The sequence below is a fragment of the Nicotiana attenuata genome, unplaced genomic scaffold, assembly GCF_001879085.1.
Source record: "Nicotiana attenuata strain UT unplaced genomic scaffold, NIATTr2, whole genome shotgun sequence".
Classification (NCBI taxonomy): domain Eukaryota; kingdom Viridiplantae; phylum Streptophyta; class Magnoliopsida; order Solanales; family Solanaceae; genus Nicotiana; species Nicotiana attenuata.
Genome location: NW_017671120.1, coordinates 53,735 through 76,142, shown reverse-complemented (window position 1 = coordinate 76,142; position 22,408 = coordinate 53,735). Strand labels below are relative to the sequence as shown.

At 36.6% G+C, this 22,408-nt stretch overlaps 1 protein-coding gene across 1 annotated transcript; it reads left to right on the top strand.

The window, feature by feature from the left end:
- The first annotated feature begins 3,433 nt into the window (after window positions 1-3,433).
- On the top strand, window positions 3,434-10,307 carry LOC109206049 (ribosomal RNA small subunit methyltransferase B). The gene is made up of 11 exons (XM_019368818.1): window positions 3,434-3,640; window positions 3,771-3,927; window positions 5,511-5,655; window positions 6,042-6,132; window positions 7,208-7,417; window positions 7,537-7,775; window positions 8,014-8,145; window positions 9,148-9,215; window positions 9,315-9,376; window positions 9,774-9,914; window positions 10,032-10,307. The coding sequence occupies exons 2-10, from the start codon at window positions 3,806-3,808 to the stop codon at window positions 9,905-9,907; spliced, it is 1,203 nt and encodes a 400-aa protein (XP_019224363.1). The 5' UTR covers window positions 3,434-3,640; window positions 3,771-3,805; the 3' UTR covers window positions 9,908-9,914; window positions 10,032-10,307.
- The last annotated feature ends 12,101 nt before the right edge of the window (window positions 10,308-22,408 follow it).

Genomic DNA, 22,408 nt, shown 5'->3' with positions numbered 1-22,408 from the left:
AGTTTTAAAAAAAGATAACGGAATGGCCCTCGAACTTTCCTGATTTAGAGTGTGCTGAGCCTCGTTGCACAAACAAGCTGCTCCCACCGCATCCATCGTGGCTTGGTCCTCTTTTGTCACCAATCATCTCAGGTAGCTAGTGATCCCCACGGGGGGAGAGAATACCCGAGCATCCTCCAGGATAATGAGTACTATGGTATGCCTGCGATCGAGGTTAGCATTGGGGGCCGGGAACCAATCCACTAGTTTCGGGCTTGATGAAGACCGAGTGACATCCGATGATGGTGTTTTCTTCGGCACCAGTAAGTCACCAAAACTGGTGTTATCACCAGAAGCTTCGAACTCCACCCCATCCAGGAAGGTGTGGATGTCAACTGGCCCCTGAAAATCCTCGCAAGGGGGACCTACCAAGTTAGCTGCTTCGTGGATCGTGGAGTCCAAAAATTATGGGGACTCAGAGATATCAATCACTCTGTGTTCGTCCCTTGGGACATCTTCAGCTATTCGAGAGTCCTTGCCTCCGTTTCCCTCTTCGATCATCTCAGTTTGGGATGGAGCAGCCTCAGTTTGGGATGGAGCAGCCTCGACCTTTTCTGGCTCCGAAATTTCGTCCATATCTCCCTTGTCAACCTCATCTGGTTCAGGGGACTTTTGTATCGAAGCGCCAGCCCGCTTACGAGCTATTAAACTGTAACCTTCTTCCTCTTCGGACTCATCTCTTAGTTGACGGATCGAGTCCAGATGCATAGCATTGGTGTCCCCCTTAGGCTTACGGGGTCTCTTCGCCGGTCTTTTCTTTTCCGAGTCCGGAGAGCTCGGAGCCCCTTTTCTTTTCTTCTCTTTGGCCTGCTTCGGGGAAGGTGAAGAGAGAAGTGCCTCTTCTTCAGTAGATGGGGGCCTCATTGCTACATCCTTTACGAGGCCTACAAATGGAAAAAGACAAGTAAGCTTGATACAAGACCCGAGTGATAACCGTTCTAAGAAAGAAAACTACCATGGTTACGGGCCTCACATTGACCCTTTGATAACTCCATCCAAGCACGCTCAGAGTAAGACTTCTGCGATACTAAGCCCTCGACCCATTTCCTGAGATCGGGGATTACTTCCGGCACGTGGGCCACAGCGGCAACACAAATAACTTAGATGAGGAAAGAAGACGAGAACTAAAACGGCAAAGTTAGATATTCAAGGCAAAGCAATACTTATGATTCATGTTATTCTTCAGGAAACGACATGTCTTCGGTAGGGATCAGGTCCGAGGTCTTTATTCGGACAAAATCGGCCCACCAACCTCGGTGTCAGGTCTCATCTATGCTCGATAACGGGGGTTTGGTGGCGCGGCGGTAAAGCTTGATCAACCCTCCTCGATAAAGCCGGGGACTGTAGAGACGCATAAGGTGATCGAGGGTAAAAGAATGCCCCTCGATCTTGTTTACAAAAAATCGAAGGAGGATCACGATCATCCAAAATGATGGTTGGATCTGGCTAAGGGTCACATTGTACCTCTTGCAGAAGGCAACGATGATGGGGTCTAAAGTACCCAATGTGAAAGGATAAGTGTAAATACTTAAACACCCTTCCACATAGGTAGTGATTGATTCCTCAAGCGAGGGCACACACCACGTGCTTGTCAACCCAGTTGCAGTCCTTTTTAACTTAGTCAAGGAGAATGTCGGTAATTGTGCATATGTATCTCGACATCGGTTTGCATCGATCCGGTGTCGAGGGTGTATTCTCTATCTTAAAATCGGCAGCAGTGGGGCACTTTCTCGGAACGAAGTCCTCTAGGGGAGGTTCCGCCACGGCTCCGTCGCTGGCGGGCCTTGATGAAGAAGCGGTTTCCTTTAGTGGAACAGTTTTTGAAGTCTTAGCCATTTTTATAAATGGAGAAAAATAACACGGAGGATGAGCGCTTGGTATTTTGTGATGAAACAAGTAAAGAAACTCAGAGATATGAAAATACAAAGCTCTGAGGAAGGCAAAGGATTTTGAAGATTATAGTGAAGAAGATTTGAAAGTAAAGTTTGAAAAATGAAGAAAGATATATTTATAGGTTTAAGACGACGGTTCAAAATCCGGTAGTGGCCGATTGTCGACTGGCTCACATTAAATGCTTGGGAAACTGTACCGACGAGACGTTTTGGTTACTTCTATTGCTTACGTCATGGTGCTTACGTCATGATGTATCGAGGTGAAGATCGAGGACTCTAGTCGTTTCTTGTCATTACTCTCTAAAAAACGAGGGGACTATCTGTATACGGTCACAATCGGGCTTGCCGTTTTTGTGCAGCTGATCCAGGGAGGAGCATGATAAGTCAAGGATCGGCTTCGATTTATATTAAACTGTGGTGCAGGGTTAGGTTGTCAAGCTCGAGACCACGAGACCGATTGAGATCGTGACCGACCAAAACCGAGACCGAATAAGATCGAGATCGATCAAGATCCCACCGAATAAGATAGAGATCGAGGGAAGCTTACTGGGTCGAATAATGAAATGACGAAATAACCGTAATTGGGCGAGGATCACGACGCAAATCTCGGCACGTATCAAGAAGAGGCCGATTAATTAGACAATCATGGGATTTCTTACTGTATTTAAAATTGTACCAAGAATAGGACTCCCCTACTATATAAATGGAGTCTGGTCATTTGTACAAGATATCATGTTCACGTTACTAAAAGCAATATATTCTCTTTCTCTTAAGATCTCAATATTTCAGTTACTTTGTTCATACTTTCCGGCGAAATATTCATTTGATTCAAGGGCAACCTAGCTCAAGGATCAAAGCAATACATTTCATTTGGTTTGCTTTATTTATATTTGTAGTTAATTTCAGTATCAATTTACATTTTCTTTTAGTTTGTGCTAAGTAAATCACGTGTCCTTAAAACTACAATATAAATTCAATTGTATCCGTTTTTAGGGTAAACAAGAGTATTTTCTAAAACTCCAGACAAAACTCTATAAAGAAAAATTTATGCTGCATAACAAACATATATACTACATTTATCATTCGTAGCTATTTCTCAAAAAGTTACTATTCGTAACTATATTTGAATGTTATGCCAAATTTATATGTAATACTGAAATAAAAGATCAATTATTTTGAACTGAAACAAGAGAGCAACAAGCTCTTGTAGCTTAGTTGGTTAGAGTACACACTTAGTAAGCAGGGGTCTTAAATTCGACTCTTAACAAGATCATTTCATTTTCTGTATTTCTGTATTTTCCCTTGGTTGCATTCGTTGTGTCGATACAAATTGTATCCTTTGCATACACTCCTATATTTTGCGTTGAATGTATTTGGTTTGTGATACTTATAATCAATGCGCGTCCGAATAGAAGTAATACAAGCTGAGAATAATTGAATAGTAACTACGAATAATTAGACAAACTATAATTACCTAAGCTCTAAACCACAGTGCTTTATAAAAATTCCTCAAATTATCCTCAAAACAATAACAAAGCGAGTACACTGCATCTACTAACTGCGGCCCCAAGCCCAAAAAAGAAAAAAATTGCTCGCCGGATTCTGCTAGTTTTGACGTTTTTCTGGCTGCGCGGCCATTTTGTTTTTGTGTATTTTGGGCTTCTTTTTACAATTTTTCAGCATATTTCATCAAACGATTTTCTCTTCAGGTATTCCGACATCCTTTTTCTGCTTTTTGGTTCATCCCACCATATCTCTATAGTTTCTAACGAAGACTTCTGTATTTGAAGAGCTTTTCAAAGGATTAATTATATGGGTTTCATTTTATTGACGTTTCAGGGCAATAAAGTTATTGTCTTTTTTAATTCTCTGGGATGACGGAGGTGGAAGAAATCTCAACTTTACCTTTGCCAGAAGCTTTTCTTGATTTTCTGAAACAGAATGGCTTGGATCCTTCTATTTATTCTGCCACTGATTCTACACCTCGTTATATAAGGTACTTTTGGCTAAGTATATCTATTGCATTTGCTCGTTTTCTTTATTAGCATTTTCAAATGTCTGTTAAATTGTTCAGTGTCCGGCAATATACTAAATATATAAGTAGTAAATTAGAAGGTACTGTCTCAATGTGAAGGTGTTTGACTGGAAACGAAGTTTAGTAAATTAATACTAACAATTTTCGAAAACTGTGGTTTGAAACGTAGATATTTGTGTGACTATAAATCATCTTATTAAGAGTAAAATGAGAAGTTTAAGGTTAGTTTGTTTTTAAATATAGAAATATATCATTCTTTTTGGTGCCGACTAAAAAGGAAAATGTGCCACATAAAATGAGATAGATGGAGTATCTCGTTTTGCTTGTTTCCTCCTACTTCTACTCCAGCACGTGTCTTGTTAGTTCCTTTTCAGCTTTTGCTTCCAATATAATAAGGGGAATAGAGTGGTAATACACTGTTATTTCAAATAACTATGGTGTTTGGCCAGCTTGCACACATTTCGACTAATCGAGTACTTACTACCTCCCACAAGCGTTGCTACCAAATAATTATGTCCATCAAGGTATAGACAGACAGGAAGTAATCGCCTACCGCTTTTGCAAGTGCTGGGATTTGAACCGTAGTCTCTCCCAAGGCCCATTACAGCTTCATTGGCCACTAGGCCACACCTAGAGTGGTGATATTCTTGAAGCTTATTCATTTTCAAAACAACCGTTTAGCATTGTTGCAACGTACAAAACCCGTGATAGTCAGCCATAATAGATAAAGTTTATGCTATGTAACATCTAATTTCTAATTCAATTGAAAAGTCCATAGTCATGTTCCTATACTTATTTGTATGGTTTTTCCATCATTAACTTTAAAGTTTAAACAATAGCAGATGCCAATAAGCTATTTGCATGTGCTTTCTGGCATGTCCACTGGGGGAAATCCACTGGAATGGTAGAATCACATAAATCTAGTTAGCAATGCCTAACTTGTATGCTGAAACTTAGTGGTAGATATGCTTACTTGTAGGCAACATACTGCCTTTGGGTGTATAATAAGCTTGCTGAAGGAAACTTTTTGATGAAAGAGTAATAATCTTAGGGTGCAGTTGGTGTGGAGGAAAACATTTTGGGTTGGATTTTCTTTTTCATATAAAAATGTTTTACCTATTTCCACCGTGTGATCTAATCTTTCTGAATCATTTTCCAAGTGTTTAGTTGTGTATAAATGTAAGTTTATATGGTAATCTGCAGGGTGTTGTATAGGCTACAATGATAGTGTTTTGGTCATATAAATAAAAGTAGACAACAATGTTTAACTGTTGATTGAAGCAAGTGGAATGCGTAATAGTTGGAATATTTGCAAGGGAACTGATTTCTGCCCATAAAATATTTTTCTTAGCGAACATCTTCCACCAATTCAAGATAACGAAACATCAGAAATTGCTTTTATCAAGAGAAATATTTCCAGAAGAACATTTTCTGCCATGTCAGGCACACTCTTAGTATATTGAAGGATGTGCCTTTCACAAAAATTGATGTAAGAAATCTGCCTTCATAGAATCTCATGCTTGCACAATCTTTTCTTTTTGAAGATTAAAGCCCTGTTATGAGAGTTTTCTTGAAGAAATTGAAGCTGATATTAGATGCAAGCTTGAAAGAGTTTGTTGGTTGCCAAATTTCTATCATCTTCCACCTGATGTTCGAATTGCTAGTTCGAAGGCATACCAAGAAGGGAAGGTGAGGCATCTTCTTAATCAAGTCTCTTGGAATTTGATACTCTTGAGTGTTGAGATAATTATCAATTTCCAGTACTATCCAGAGGAAATTATTTTCCTTGATATTGTCTAAAGATAGCCTAGATAGAAGCTTGTGCCCTGCTCTTGCAATACTATATACCTCTCTCTTTCTCTATCTCCAACATTACTTTTATTTTTATTTTTTGCTTTTCCCCGCAATTGACTTGTTGGCTTGATGGTTAGGAGAGTGTTGCCTAAGCAAAATTTACCCTGTAGTTATCAGGCTGTTTTATATTGGAGAAATTAGCTTAGGGGGGTAATTATAAGATATGATTCTATTCTATAATAGTTGATGATTTTGAGTATTTATTTTGTCTTTCTATCCAGATATATGGAATTGATGCGGCATCCGGAGCTGCTGTGACAGCTTTGGACATTTCAGTTGGGGATCATGTCCTTGATCTTTGTGCTGCACCTGGTAACTCCTGGTTTAAATATGGAACAAGTAAACTTCTATAATGACTGTTGATTTTGGCACTTGGTCACACACACGTTACTAAGAATTTGGTTCTGGGCACGCTGTTAAGATATGGCAAGAGGTACCTTATTATGAATCTGTCACAAAAAAAAAAAAAAAAAGCTAGAGGTTTAAATATATTGCTATAATAATCCCCTAGGTGACAAAGCGAAACTTGTGAGTGGTTTTAGTAGTTATCAATTAGAAGTTATATAGAATATAAAGAAAGCTTGACAATAAGTGGATGCTATAAACGTTTATAAGTAGTTGAGAGATAATATAAGGAGTTGAAAGAGTCATTAATCATATTCATAATCCGTGTTATACATGTTGGCCATCTATCAGGGATTTTGAAATATTATTCCTGTTTTTTTAATACTGAGTATGTCTATTTAATAGTTTTTTATTAAATTATAATTAGTGGAAAAGTTAAAATTTAAATGAAAAAATCATCCTTTGTGAAAGTAATAGCAATCAGTATGTCATATCCGTTCTAGGTAGCTGCTGCACACATGAGACAGCATGGTAAATTTAATGATGAGGACATTAAAAAGAAAATAAAACTCATATCTATGTTTTTAGTAAATTAAGCCCATATAACTATAAGCACCCCGTGGATTATATGCTCTTTAAACCAAGCAAATTGCTACAAATCCTTTAAGCTCGCACTAAAAGTACATATATATTTACACAAATATTCTTACAAGACAGCTTTTACAGAGTGATCAAAGCTTATCTATTGAACAAATATTAGCATACACACCAAAGCAACTAAAATTCCTATAATGTGTGAAAAGTTTTGGACAAGTGGTGGGCAAGGGTCGGGGAAAGCCATAGCTAAATGAAGATAGATATGAAGTATCCATAGGCATTTCATTTGTGTTAAACCTTAGTGTGAAAACTGAAGATTCCTTGATCTCCTTAATTGATCAGTAGATGCACATGCTTTTCTAAAGCCCTTAAATTCCAAGTACCATGTATAGACTTTTGATACAGCATTTAGCCAATGTGTAGCTCACTTGATATCTTCTTTTAGGTGCTAAACTTTGTATGATATTGGACATTCTTGGCAGTTCGGGCTCTGTGACTGGTGTTGACATTGCAAAACATCGTTTAGCGGCCTGTAGAACCATGCTACAGAAATATGGTCTTGGTGACCATTGTCGTCTTTTTGTTGCTGATGGGACCAGCTTTTCCCTTCTTCCTGTCAGGGTTGGTTCAGACTCTCCATTGCAAAATGAAAATGGTAAAAAATTTATCATTCCATAACCTTTGGCCGCAGATGCTTCTTTGTTTCTTGATGATTTTTGCAAATTCTGGTCAGTCTTTTTTCAAGGTATTTTCTTTTTTCTATTTATCGAGCAGATGTATTTCCTTCCGGAGAAAATTCTGAAGTATATAGGGAGTGGAAGTCCCGCAGACCATGGAAAGAAAGGAAGAAGGAAGCTATAGCGAGAGAAAAAGGCGTCTCCAAGCTATTTTCATCAACTCAAGAACCAGAGCTTATATTTTATGGTCGGTATTCTGGGGTGGTTGGGCTGAGAAAGAATGAATTATATCAAAAAAGGCCTATGAGTGAGGTTTTGCTGCTCGGCTATGACAAGGTACAGTAAAGTCCCAAAACTCCAGATGTTTTCTTTTTACCTTTGTTCTTGCTCGGACTTGAAGGCTTATATTCTTTTTCCTAAAACTTGATCATCATCAAGTGAAGATTATTGTTTCAGTTACTTGTATATCAATCATTATGTGGTTGGAGTTAATCCTATTCAACAGTTTGAACCGCTTGAAGCCATTTTCTTATATTGTCCTCCATAACTACTGACTGGTTTGAGTTCAAGCCAGGTTCTTGTGGATGCAGAATGTACCCATGATGGTTCTATTAAGCACGTTCAGAAATTTGAACAGTGGGGCTGGACAACCCTCCAGCGGCGCGTGCTAGATGCAGAAAGAACCGATGATCTGACTGTCCTTCAGGTGCTGAAGTTAGCTTGTTTTCTTAAACCTACATATACCTTCTGCCTTGAAAACACTCGGCCAGTTTTGCAGCTGGCATAGCTATTCGTTAACAAGAGAGATTGGCTCATAGCTTGTAAACATTAGTATAATTTGGATCATTATGCTTGATTTGTTGTGAGTCGAAAACAGCCTCTCTACCCCCCGGGGTAGGGTTAAGGTTTGCGTACACACTACACTCCTCATACCCCACTTGTGGGATTTTACTGGGTTGTTGTTCTTGTTGTTGTATGGTGGGTGTGCTATTGATTCTATGTCTAACCTGTGCTTTATTTGGAGACTTTCTGATGAAAAGGTCATGGAAAGAATTCCAAAAGCAATGACTCAGAAGCACAAGATCTCATCTGGCGTGCATGTTGTTGCATGATATTCCAAAGCTTATTGCTCTTAGATTTTTTTAGAACCAGAATCACAAATAGGTATATCGAAATGACTTTAGTATGCCACTTCCAAGTTTTGCCATTAACTTTAATGTTTGTTCCAGGTTTTAGTAGCACCGTTCAACTTTACTTTAGTTTCGGGATGATTTCTTATTGTGGGCTGCTAGGTAGTAGGTACTTTCTTTTAATTATGAGAGGCTATAGAAGCTGTCCAGTCTCAGATTCTAGATTTTCTTAACAAAGAGAAGTTGGTGTCTGGGTTCTATCATCATAGCAAGGTTGAGCTTGTCTCTTGTGACTTGTGAGATGTGGTTGGGAAGATTCTGTAGCTCTATATGTATGTAACACTTTTTACTTCTGAGTGATGGGCATTGTTTCTCTTTTCCTCCTACTTTAGTGCCCTCAAAATCATCCCTCATGAATACGTGAATCTTTCTAAATTTAACGCCATGTAGTTAAATTTCCATGTTTTTGTGAAACTTTTTTATCTTGGTGCTTCATTCCTCATTCTAGGCTTTTCTCCTTGCTCAAGTTTGTTTTCTCCTATGTTTTCGCCTCACAGTATTTTATCCGTTTCTTCCAGCTGCAACTTCTGATTAATGGATTCAGATTGCTCAGAGTTGGGGGAGTCCTTGTCTATAGCACTTGCAGGTGTTATCGACTTATATCCCTGAGCTATAGAGTCCTCTTTCTTTTCATTCTATTAAATTCTCATAAGCCGTTTTTTTGTCTGTGTTATGTGTGGAACAGTTTAACCTTTGCTCAGAATGAAGATGTGGTCGAACGGTTCCTTTCAGAGAACACATCTGCAGGTAAAATTTTGCTTTTTGTTGTTGTGAATCTGGAAACTGATACCTTAAGGTGTTTGTGATTTCACTAGATGGGTGCCAGATTTAATCACATATGCGGTTAAGATTTTTCATTATCCACTGCATATAGCTATTAGTAAAGTTACTTCAGAACTGCTGTTTTGAAAGTTATACTTGAACAGTTAGTGGAAGCTATCTTATATAAGTCAACAAGGTGAAATTTTTTAACAAAACCTTGCACGAGAAGGGGTTTATCCAGCTTCATTTTAAATCATCAATAGAGTTATTATGAATTGCGTGAAAGATGCTATCAAGCTTTTTCCTCTCTTGCACCTTTTCGCTTATCAGCCCCTCTGTTTTTCTTCTTCTTGATGCAGTCAGTTTTCTTATTTATTTGCAGAATTGCTAGAGATTACTGCTGCCAAAAATTGGCCATGCAAGAGTGGTAGAATACAGAAAACCTTACGGTTTGATCCATTGACATCTAGTACGAGCGGACTTTTTGCTGCTAAGTTCACAAAATTGGCCATTTAGTTGAAAGGTTTGTTCTAAATCTTATCCGTATCCTAGCTTGGATATCATGATTGGCTGGCAAGTCAAGTCTTTTGAGTTGTGGAAGAAACTAATTCATGTTAGTTTATGCATAAACCATGTGCAGCCCGGTGCACTAAACTTCGCTACCATCAGCTGGGGCTGAGGCGTAATTGTTGTTACATCAGTGCAGTATTTGCCAGATAAGCGCACAGCAGCCAAATTGGGATTACCTAAACAACTTCTATTCGATTAAAATGAGAGCCCATACATATTGATGATAGCAGTTTTACATTCACCTTGACAATAATAATATTGGGACTAGCATATGCACTGTAGACGGTGAGAAGGAAAATTTGTTTTATCAAAAGTTTTGGAGTAAAATAGATTCCTTTTCATGTGACACTGTTTTGTCGTGCTTTTAAAAAGTTATTTTTATCATAAGTGTGGTCAAAAAAGTATTTTTGTAGAGTAGCAGTTTGTGTTTGACTAACCAATTTGAAAAATATTTTGCCACATTAAACCAGTAATTTGGCTGGTTCAAGGTTCTAATAGTGTTTTGGGAGAAAAAAATATTATTTTTCGCTTTCAAAAAACAGCTTTTACTACTAGTGAAAAGCTCTTAATTTTTTCCTAAAAGATTGACCAAATACTTCAACTCTTTAAAATAGTATTTTTTAAATTTTTAAAAATATTTTTGGCTTCCCAAAAGCTCGGCCAAACAAGCTAATCATTAAAGCGATTGCGTTTTTATCGTTACACACTTTTTGTCTTCTTCATTTCATAAGGTTTAAAACAAATTAATTTACCATTTCAAATTATGTTCGTTGATGAGAATAAAGAGTAATGAGTTAAAACTTGAATAGAGAATCGGAAAATGCCCAATTTCCAATCATCGTAGAGGAGCCAAAATTCCCGTAAAAGAACAAACTGTTAATAAAAAGATATAATTCACAAAAAGTAATACATTAGTTGTTAAGCAAATGTCTATGACTGAACTTTTAGTAAATAGAAATATAAACTAGGCGTAGTATGTATATAAAAAGAATTGTTTATAATTTGTGTTTTATAGTTGCATTTTCTTGCATAACAAATAAATATTTGTTGTTTGTGTTTATGGATTTTTTTACTTTGACTACTCTGTGTCCAAGAGTTCACTTGCGTGAGGATGAACATTATCCGGGTAATTAGTGTAAGTAACCTATAAAATAGGGCAAAATAAATGTTAAAACTGGTGTAATTAACCGCTTAAACTACATTAATAATCTAAAACAATGCATTTAACTTAAATGCTCGCAAAAGTCATGCTGGAACTTTTATAAAAAAAAAAAAAAAGTAAAAAGTTAATCAGCACCTAATCGTTAACATCACATACAGATGTAGCATGTTTTCTAAAAATTACCAAAACTTCAACGAATATGAAACTTGAATCCATAATTCTAAATGCACAATATGTTCGATGGTAAACATTTTATATTGAATCCATTAAGTTTAAATCATGGATCTATCTTACTGAAATCCGCAATGCCGACTCAATGCCAAAGCCATTAAGGCAATGGCTTTAGGCCCCTTTTTTTTTTGGGGCCCCTCTTTTTATATATTAATAATAGGTTTTAGAGTTAATTTTCTTCAAAAATTACTTAATATTTAAAGGTAAAGAAACAAAATTTTTATAAAAATGAAAGAGAACTTTTTAGCCATGTAATTGTTTGGCTACATATTGTCAAATTGAAAAAGAAAATATTAGAAGAAATTGATTAAAACGTTAATGTTAACAATCGCTCATCCCAAAAAGCTAAAATGATAGACTTTCAATAAACACTATATGAATTCTTTTTCAAAAAAAGAAAAAAGAAAAATCTAAGGCCTCTTGACAAAATTTTGCTTTAGGCCACTAACATTGTTAAGCCGCCTCTAAGAGCGGATTAACCTTGCAGTATCGGGTCCTCAAAAGTCGAACTCATAAAGTTTAAATTTTGTATTCGCCTCTAACTACATGGATGGTCAAGGTCCATTCTATACTCCACGAGCTAACCTTTCATAAAACTCAAGCTCAAAAATTTTCCTTTGAATATGTTAAAAACGACAGTCCGGTACACAAGACATCCCATGTTCACGGGTCCCTGGAAGGGCCACACCTCTTACGTAGACAGTCTAACCTAATAAATTCCTCTGGATACGTTGATCTTCATAAAATCTTCTAATAAATTCCTCTGCTCTTTGCTCCAAACTATGCGTCTCCTCAAACGTAGCTTCTTCATCTTCACCATAATCTGATATAGAAATCTCATCATAATTATCAACTCTTTTATTCCACAATTCTTCGCCATGCAAAATATTTCTCCTTTTCTGAATCTTTTCTCTTTCGTAGCCATGATAATGACAACTACATTCATAAATACTTAACACTGAGGAATAAGTAGAAGGCATAGATTGAGTTCTTGCTATTTTTTTGGAGCGATTATTTGAGGGACTAAAAATACGAGAGATTTGTTTGATTATTTTGAACAATTTGAGGGAATTGTTTCTTTGCTTATAATTAGGGTTTCTACAACCCTTTGTTTTGCAAAAAGTGGAAGACATTGTTTAGGCACACAAGATCAAGAATTGTGTAACGCATTTTTAATAGTAACTCTCTATGTAGTTGAATGGGAAATTAGGGTTTAACGTTATTATAAGGAAAATGGTATACTCTGTATCTTGTTATATATTCGGTAAATCTTGAAGTTCCATTAGTTACATTCACTTTCCTTATAAATGCATGTCTTTGTATAGTTAAAATATTTAAATTTAAATTATGTACACTATGTGATCAATGTAATTTGACAAATTATTTTACCATGTTAGTTACCAGTTTTATTAGATTATGAATTAAAGGTTATGATAAAGATTTAATTATAATTACCTAATAAGTGAACTACTTGTATTTTGAGCGCGAGTGCGTAAAACTTAAAACTCAAATGTTTTTAACGAGGTAAAAGCTATACATATAATCTATATAATATTAAAAGGAGAGTAGTGAAGCATGTGGTTAAGCCAAGTGTCAAGCTAAAATGAAGCCACTTGGCAATTTTAAGAAAATATTAAAAATTTGAATTATAAATGGAAACATATTTAATACAAGTTGTTTAGTGAATCTTATACATAATCTAAATAGATCTTAGAAAAATCTAATTTATATATCTATATTTATATTTATATTTATATTTGTATCTATATCTATATCTATATCTATATCTATATTTATATCTATATGTTGATCCAGTCATAGATTTTCTTCTATGTTAGCTAGAAATATGGAGACAAAAATTAATTAAAAACTATAATAAAAAAATGAAAAAAATATAAAAATACGTAAATTGAGTTTTATGACTATTTATATTTTGGCGTAAGTTAAATATAAAATAAAACTAAATTTACTTAAGATGTTCAAGATTTATTGAGTTTAAAATTAAAGAAATTCAAGCAGCAAAATAAGATCTTACATAAAGTATAAAAATTATTTATAAGTTAAGAAAAAAATTAAATAATTAGTAAAAACTATTTTAATAACAAGAATAATAAAGTCATATTAATATTGATAAATCGGGCAAATAAATATTTTATACGTAAAATATTACAACGTTTAGATATAATGTGTTCAAACAATTAAGAAAATATTTTTGTATGATTAATATTTGAATTGAGTGCAGTTAGTTTATGTTTGAAAGCATAACATAAATTTTTGAAAATAAGGTCCATTTTAGAAAATAGAATGATAAAAATTTTGAATTTGAGATGAGAAAGCTATTTAATTTTTATCTATATTATATTAGAATGAATGTGGTAGAAATAGATATTAAATTCAAACAAGCTAATAAAAATTCACATGACAGTGTAATAATATTAGGAATTGAATAGTATAATAAATAGAGAAAAAAATAAAAATTCAGATTTTTTATCATAGAGAAAAAGGGTAAAAACTAACTTAAATTTGAGATGAGAAAGTTTTTTATATTGTGATAAAGTCATAATATGGATAAGTCCACGTAACTCAAGTCTAATAGATAAAATCAAAAACTAAAAATATTGAATAATAAAAATAAATTAGAGATAATGTGAGGATATTTATAATCATAAATAAAATAAAGTAAATATACAATACTTAAAAATATTATTAAAAATTAAATAATTAAAATTTTCAAGAAATATTTTTTAAAAAATTAATATTTATTTATGATTAAAAAATTATATATTTATCTATATTATATTAAAGAATAGTAGTTGATAATTATATTAAATAAAGTTACAAGTTAATGAAAAGTCACATAACGTAATAAGACTATATATTAGATTAAAAAAATAGCAAAATTACGTTAAATTATAAAAATTTACTATTAGAAATGAAAGGGAAAGACTATTTGAATTTGAGACTAGTAAGTTCTTAAAAGCCAAATCTGTATCAATAGATTACAAAATAAATGCATGTAATACAAAAAATAATTATAAGAAAATTCAATAGATTTGAAATATTATAAAAGAACTTATATATTAATTTCTAGACTAATTCAAAGTTATATTTTAAAATAAAATGTGATATATATGTTCCCGATAGAGAACTATCAAATATAAGAAAAGTATCATACTTCAGTTTGAATTTTTAATTGAATAGAAAATTGAAATTTTGTTTATTTTGAGTATAGGTAAAAAAATTATGTATAAAGAGGAAAATAGATATAGTGTGAGGATACTTATATTTTTAAATTTATTAAAAATAAATAAATTAAATTATTAAATAGTAGTTAAAAATATTTTTAAATAGACTTAAATGAAGAAAGAGATCCGAGTAAGTGGATAATAGTGTAAAGATACATTAAATTTCAAGAATAATTTTTTTTTACATTTATTGATCACTATTAAAAGGGTAATAAACAAGATTAATAAAAGATCACATTATAGTATAACAATATTAAGTAATAAATAATGCAAAAACTATAAGCAAGGAAAAAAAAAGAAAACAATTATGTCTAAAAATGTAGAAGGATAAGAATATTTGAATTTGAGATGAAAAATAAAGTGGTAGTAAGAATTTTATTAAAATAATATAATTTAATGTGCTCAAACAAGACAGATCACAATGTTACATGTATAATAATATTGACCGTAAAATATAATACAAGTGTCAAAATCAAGGGGTTGGGTTATTACAGATATGAAAAAAGAAAATAAAACATCCACTATGAGATTTGAAAAATGGTTTCATGTCCTGCTTCTTAATTAATATCAAATAATTATTTATAATTTATATATAGAAGGTTTAATTTAAGGTTATTTGCACATATTTTAAATAACCCAAATAAAAATTTGATATGCTTATTCCGGCTTCATGCAGGCGAGTTGTAGCCTGCAATCCGAACTGAGGACGGGTTTTTGGGGTTAGCTCACCCTCGCGGGATCGCGAACCTTTGTCCCGGTCATTGTAGCACGTGTGTAGCCCAAGGCATAGGGGGCATGATGACTTGACGTCATCCTCACCTTCCTCCGGCTTATCATCGGCAGTCTGTTTAGGGTTTATGTACGCGCATCGCGCGCGTACTAATACTAGTATGTAATGAAAGGCTATTCTTCTTGGTTATGTTTAGTACTTTCTTCAGAGGAAACAAAAAAAGGAAAACCACGTAACCACCATATAATCATTATTGTTGCGCAAGTAATGGCTCTAAATATTAAGTAGTTGGTCACTTTGACAGCTTACAAGTTACAAGTCTTATTAACTTTTCAATTTTAAGCATTTGTTATATATACAAATTAAATTGGCACACACATAATATAAATACATATATTATAATTCCTTAACATACTAATATATGTAATTAACATGTGACGACCCAAAGGGTCATCACCTGTTTCCTCACTCGTTCCGTGCTTCCGAGGCCTTGAAAACCTCATTTTTACTTGCCTCGATTTGCGTGCACAGTCCGGGCGCGTAGCCGAAAAATTTTTATGTTGAAATTTGTGAATTCTGAGAAAAATTTGAAGAACTTTGATATTAACATGATTAAAGTTGACTTTGGTCAACATTTTTGGCAAACGAACCCGGACCCGAGATTGGACGGTCCCGGAAGGTCCGTAGAAAAATATGGGACTCGGGCATGTGCCCGGAGTCGAATTCCGAGGTCTAGAGCCCGAGGAAAGAATTTTTCTGTGAAATTATTTTTCTAAAATTATTAAGGAAATTGGAAATGAAAATTGATTGAAAGACTGTGGTATCGGGCTCGTATTTTGGTTCCGACACCCGGAACAAGTCTTATATATTGTTTAAGCGCTTTCTGTAAAGTTTGGTCAAAATCGGACGTCATTTGACGTGTTTCGGACCTAAATATCTAAAGTGGAAGTTTATGAAGTTTAGAAGAAAATCATGAGTTTTGAAGCTTGATTCTATGAACATAATGTTATTTTGGCGATTTGATCGCGCGAGTAAGTCCGTAGGATGTTTTTGAGGTTGTGTGCATGTTTGGTTTGGAGCCCCGAGGGCTCGGGTGAGTTTTGGATAGGCATCGGATTGCATTTCTGCAATTTTCGCAAATGCGAAGGGAAGACTCGCAATTGCGAGCTCGCAAATGCGAGCATTGCTTCGCAATTTCGAAGTCCGGAGAAAATGGGGCACTGTCGCAAATGCGATGGGTAGGTTCGCAAATGCGAAGGGGGGAGGTTCGCAAATGCGATGCCTCTTTCGCAAATGCGAAACCCCGCCTGTAGGCCCAGTGTTCGCAAATGCGAACCAAGGATCGCAATTCCCAGCCCTGTCTTGTTCACAAATGCGAACCAAGGCTTGCAATTTCCATATCCGAGGCCCAGCAAATTTTATACTTAGTCGAATTTTAATCACTTTTCACCATTCTTTCAAAACCCAAACACCATAGGCGATTTTTCAAGAGCAAACTTCATCCCAAATCATTTGTAAGTTGATTTTTACTCAATTCTTTCAACTTTTAACATCATTAAGCATGTCTTCCACTTGAAATCAAGGATTTTCATGGGTGAAATTGGGGTTTTTGGGTAGAACCTAGGTTTTCCATAAATTGGGGAGTTGGACCTCGATTTGAGGTCTGATTTCAAAACAAATTATATGTTTGAACTCGTGGGGGAATGGGTAACCGGATTTTGGTTAGAACCTCGAGTTTTGACCACGTGGGCCCGGGGGCGTTTTTGGAATTTTTGGGAAAAACTTGGGAAATTCATTTTTATGCATTCAAATTGTTTCATATAGTGTTTATTAAAGTAATTAAGCAATTTGTGATTAGATTCGAGCGAATTGGAGGTGGAACCGCGAGGTAAAACGATAGTTGAGGATTAAGTGGATTTCAAGGCTTTGAGGTAAGTGTTTGGTTTAACTCTAGCTTGAGGGAATAGGAGTTGAGTCTTGTTGCTAATTGCTATGTGATCGAGTACGATGTATATGAATGGTGACGAGTATCTATACATTGGTGTCTAGCATGACCGTGAGTCCTTATAATGTGATTATCATGAACTGATTGTGAATCTCATGTCTATTGGAGTATTTCTATATGTTGTGAATAACATGTGAATGATGATATGATAATTTGATTCCTAGGAGCATTGGCTCGAACTGTGATACGAATATTGAAAGTATATGAAATGACTTGATTCATTGAGGAGCGTCGGCTCCAGTTGTAGAACGAATTGCGAAAGTATAAGTGATAATTGAACCTCTGGAGTATCTGCTCGAGTTGTGAAAAGAATTGTGAAGTAAAAGTGAGAAAGAGGAGAGATCATTATGTTGCCCTCTTGGCGGGCTATTGTTGGGTTGTGATTCCTCTGCATTGTGTTCTTATCGGATACTGGGGTCACTTAGGTTAATGTTTCCTTGTGTCGTATGATGACTATAGTTATAGATGGGTTGGTTGGGTGTGGTAGTCGGTTAGATATAGCTGAGGTGGTCAAGTGTGGTAATAGGTTGGTTATAGCTGTGGTGGTTAGATGTTGGAACTAATGTGGTGGTTAGATGTTGGAACTAATGTGGGTATAGTAATTCCCTTGCTGGGATATTTGAGATAATGTTTTGTTCCCTCACTGGGATGTCGTTATATTGTTGTTTGTAACGGAATATGAGATAAGAATTTCTTGGAGCTTGGGCTCCAGTGATATCGTGGAGTAAGAAAAGAAAGAAAGGGGAAGAGTTACTGGTTATTCCCTTGCCGGACGTTTTGTTGATTCTGTTATTGGTTTTTTTTCTCTCCCTTGCTAGGATACTGAGATTATTAAGTTGTTTGTCATGTGTATTCCCTTGCCGGGATTTTCATTATTGTTTATTTACTCTCTTCCCCGTATTTGTGATTGTGGTTTGGATGAGGAAATATGATCTTGGTGGAGCGGGTTGCACGCCGCAACAATGATATTGAGGATCGGGTTGCACGCCGCAACAATAATATGTGAGGGTCGGGTTGCACGCCGCAACAATAATATGTGAGGGTCGGGTTGCGCGCCGCAACAATGATACATGATAAATGATATGGGTCGGGTTGCACGCCACAACAGTGGTATTTGTGGAGCGGGTTGCACGCCGCAACAATGGTAATTATGAAGCGGGTTGCACGCCGCAACAGTTATTGATACCATGTGTTTATATTAAGTATTGTTTTCCTTGTTCATTATGAATCTAAGCTGCTTTAGTTTGTTACTCGAAATTACTATTACTATTGTTATCTCCCCACAACATGTTTCCCCCTCCCATGTTGCTAGTTGTTTGGTATTTTATTTCCGTTGTATATTTATAACTGCACAGGTTTATGTGGTGTCCGGTCTAGCCTCGTCACTACTTCGTCGGGGTTAGGCTAGACACTTACCAGCACATGAGGTCGGTTGTGCTGATGCTACGCTTCTGTGTATTTTTGCACAGGTCCAGGTTCTGAGGAGCAGCAACAGCATTAGTACGGGAGCAGGCTTTCATTATCACGAGATCGAGGTAGCTTTGCAGGCGGCCGCAGGTCCGGCGTCTCTTCTTTATGTTCTCATTTAGACTGTTGCCTCCTTGTCTCGAGACAGACAGACAGCTTCTATGTTTCTTTCAGACCTTTGTATTTAGTATATTCTTAGTGGTTCGTGAGTGATGTGACACCAAATCTTGGAGAGGCTATTATTAACTGTTCCGCATTTTGATTCAGATTTATAAATCAGACTTCCGCTATTATTCTTAGTAAATTTCATGTTCTATATTGATGCTATAAATTGTTAAAATAATTGTTTAGTGATGAAAAGGTAAATAAGTTGGCTTGCCTAGCTACCACGAGTAGGCGCCATCACGATCCCGATGGTGGAAAATCTGGGTCGTGACATAATAGATTGATGGTAAAATGTTAAATTTGCTATAGAATTGTCACGACCCCAAATACCCCGGTCGTGATGGCGCCTATTACAGTACTAGGCAAGCCAACCAAACATTTACCACAATGATATCTCTTATAAAAATCATTTTGCTAGTATCGAATAAGTTTCAAATTCGTCATGTGAAATAGATGAATAAAACATCATATGCGGAAAGCCAATACAAAATACCAACACAGCCCAACAAATCCGGTGTCACTGGTCAAGAGCCTCTAAATACAACCCAAAAACTAACTGAATAATACATCATAAGTCTGAAATAACAGAATACTAAGATAGGAAGGGGAAAGCAGGGCTGCGAACGCCGTGCAACTACCTTGCGATCTCCGGAAATACTCTAAGAGTGCTGGAAGCTCTCACTCTGATGCACGAGCACCTGGATCTGAACACAAGGTGCAGGGAGTAACGTGAGTACGCCAACTCAGTAAGTAACTAAAGTACATAAAGTCTGAGTGCAGTGACGAGCATTTAAAACTCATATATCAGGAAATCTCAACAGAAAAATCAAATCAAAGGTCTGCAGTTCAATAGTCAATTCACCTGTAAAATCTCCAGTTTAAATCAAAGTCTTTGAAATCATTTATTCAATATTTTCAATAGAGGCTTAGTATAAAAGAAGAGTGAAAACAGTAAATATCATAAACAGGCCCATCGGGCAAGATATCACTCATAAGTATAGCCCCTAGGGCAAGCCTCTCAGTCACTCGTGACTCAGCTCTCGTCACACAGTACCCACTCTCAGCACTCCGGCTCAATAATTAGCTCATACTATTAATAATAATAATAATAATAATCGCTGCGGCGTGCAGCCGGCTCCAATATATATATATATATATATATATATATATATATATATATATATATATAATAATCGCTGCGGCGTGCATCCCGATCCAATATATATAGTCGACTAGGTTCACTGGAGGTGTACAGACTCCGGAGGGGCTCCTACAGCCCAAGCGTCATATCGCTGCGGTGCGCAGCCCGATCCAATACATATCGTTGCGGCGTGCAGCCCGATCCATATAAGTATCGCTGCAGCGTGCAGCTCGATCCATAATATATATAAATAATATCGTTGCGGCGTGCAGCCCGATCCATAATGTATATATAATCCTCACCATTGGATTCTCAACCTCTCTCAATCATTAACCTCACGGCCACTCGGGCACCTTAGTGAAAATTTAGGGAAACTCAGCCCAAACAGTTTTCATTTATTAAGAAGTAGAGCAATGAAACCGGATTAAACAAATAAGCAGGTAAAACATGGCTGAGGATATGCTTTCAAATCAAACAGAGTGAGGAAAGTAGTAAAAATACCCCTAAGGGTCTAAACAGGTCGGCACAAAGGCCCCAAACATGGCATTCAGCCCAAAATATAGCATAGGTCTCTAAAATTCGGAATATCATAAGGTTTCAAATCAAATACGCGGCTTAATAGCAGTTACGGGACGGACCAAGTCACAATCCCTACCGGTGCACGCCCACACGCTCGTCACCTAGCATGTGCATCACCTCATTTATCAAAACAATACAAAATACCGGGGTTTCATACCCTCAGGTCTAGATGTACAATGGTTACTTACCTCAAACCGGATGAAATACTACTCCGCGATGCCCTTGCCTCTCGACTCGGCCTCAACTCGCGTCGAATCTACCCGAAATCGGAATCATAACATTAGAATATGCTAAGGGAACAAAGCCCGTGCGAAAATAATCAAATTACAACATAAATCCCGAAATTGACCAAACCTGGCCCCCTAGGCCACGTCTCAGAATCCGATAAAATTTACATCAATGAAATCCTTATCCTCCCACGAGTCCATACATACCAAAAATACCAAAATCCGACGACAAATGACCCCTCAAATCCCTAGATTAAGGTCTCCAATTTCAAAGCCCTAAACCCCCAATTTTTGCTACTAATTTCCATAGATTTCAAGCTTAATCAGTCAAAAACCATCGTAGAAACAAGTTTAAGGTACAAAAAAACCTTACCTCCACGAAATCCCCTTGAAATCCCTCTTCAAAATGCTCCCTCAAGCTCAAACCCGTATGTAAAAATGGTGGAATAACCAAGAATTCGCGAAGGAGGGTTTATATACTTTCTGGCCCAGGGTTTTCGCACCTGCGGCACATTTTCGCACCTGCGGAGCCGCTTCTGCGGCCAAATGACCGCTTCTGCGATCTCCACTTAAAACCTCAAAACCGCACCTGTGCATGAACTACCGCACCTGCGGTCTCGCAGGTGCGACCCAACTTCCGCACCTGCGCCTTCAGCTCTTCTCACCCAATTAAGCATCTGCGACTAATTGCCCGCTTCTGCGGTCCCGCACCTGTGGTCCCCAATCCGCAGGTGCGGTTATGACAGAATTTAGCAGCTTCAGCTGCAACTTTCCAACTCCAAACTCCCCGTCAACCATCCGAAATCACCCCGAGGCCCCCGGGACCTCAACCAAAAGCACGAACAAGTCATATGCCACTATCCAAACTTACCTAAAACAACATCGAATCAACAAAATAACATCTGATTCAAGCCTAAGGTTCCAAAAACTTCCGAATTCCGCTTTTGATCAAAAAGTCTATCAAACCTCGTCCGAATGACCTGAAATTTTGCACACACGTCACAATTGACACAACGGACCTACTCCAATTTCCGAAATTTCATTCCGACCCTTATATCTAAATCTCCGCTACCAACCGGAAAACGCCAAAATTCCAATTTCGCCAATTCAAGCCTAAATCTACCCCGGACCTCCAAAACACATTCCGATCATGCTCCTATGTCCCAAATCACCTCACGAAGCTATTCGAACCATCAGAATTCACATCCGAGACCTATTTCACATAAGTCAACATCCGGTTGACTTTTCCAACTTAAGCTTACTCAAAATAGACTAAGTGTCTCAAACCTTTCCAAAACCCTTCCTAATTCGAACCAACCAACCCGATACCATATAACACAGATGAACAAAGCATAAAGAAGCAGAAAAGAGGAAAACAGAGCGGTAACTCATGAAATGACCGGCCGGGGCGTTACATCCTCCCCCTCTTAAACAAACGTTCGTCCTCGAACGAGTCAAGAAACATAACCGAAGCCTCAAATAAGTGAGGATATCT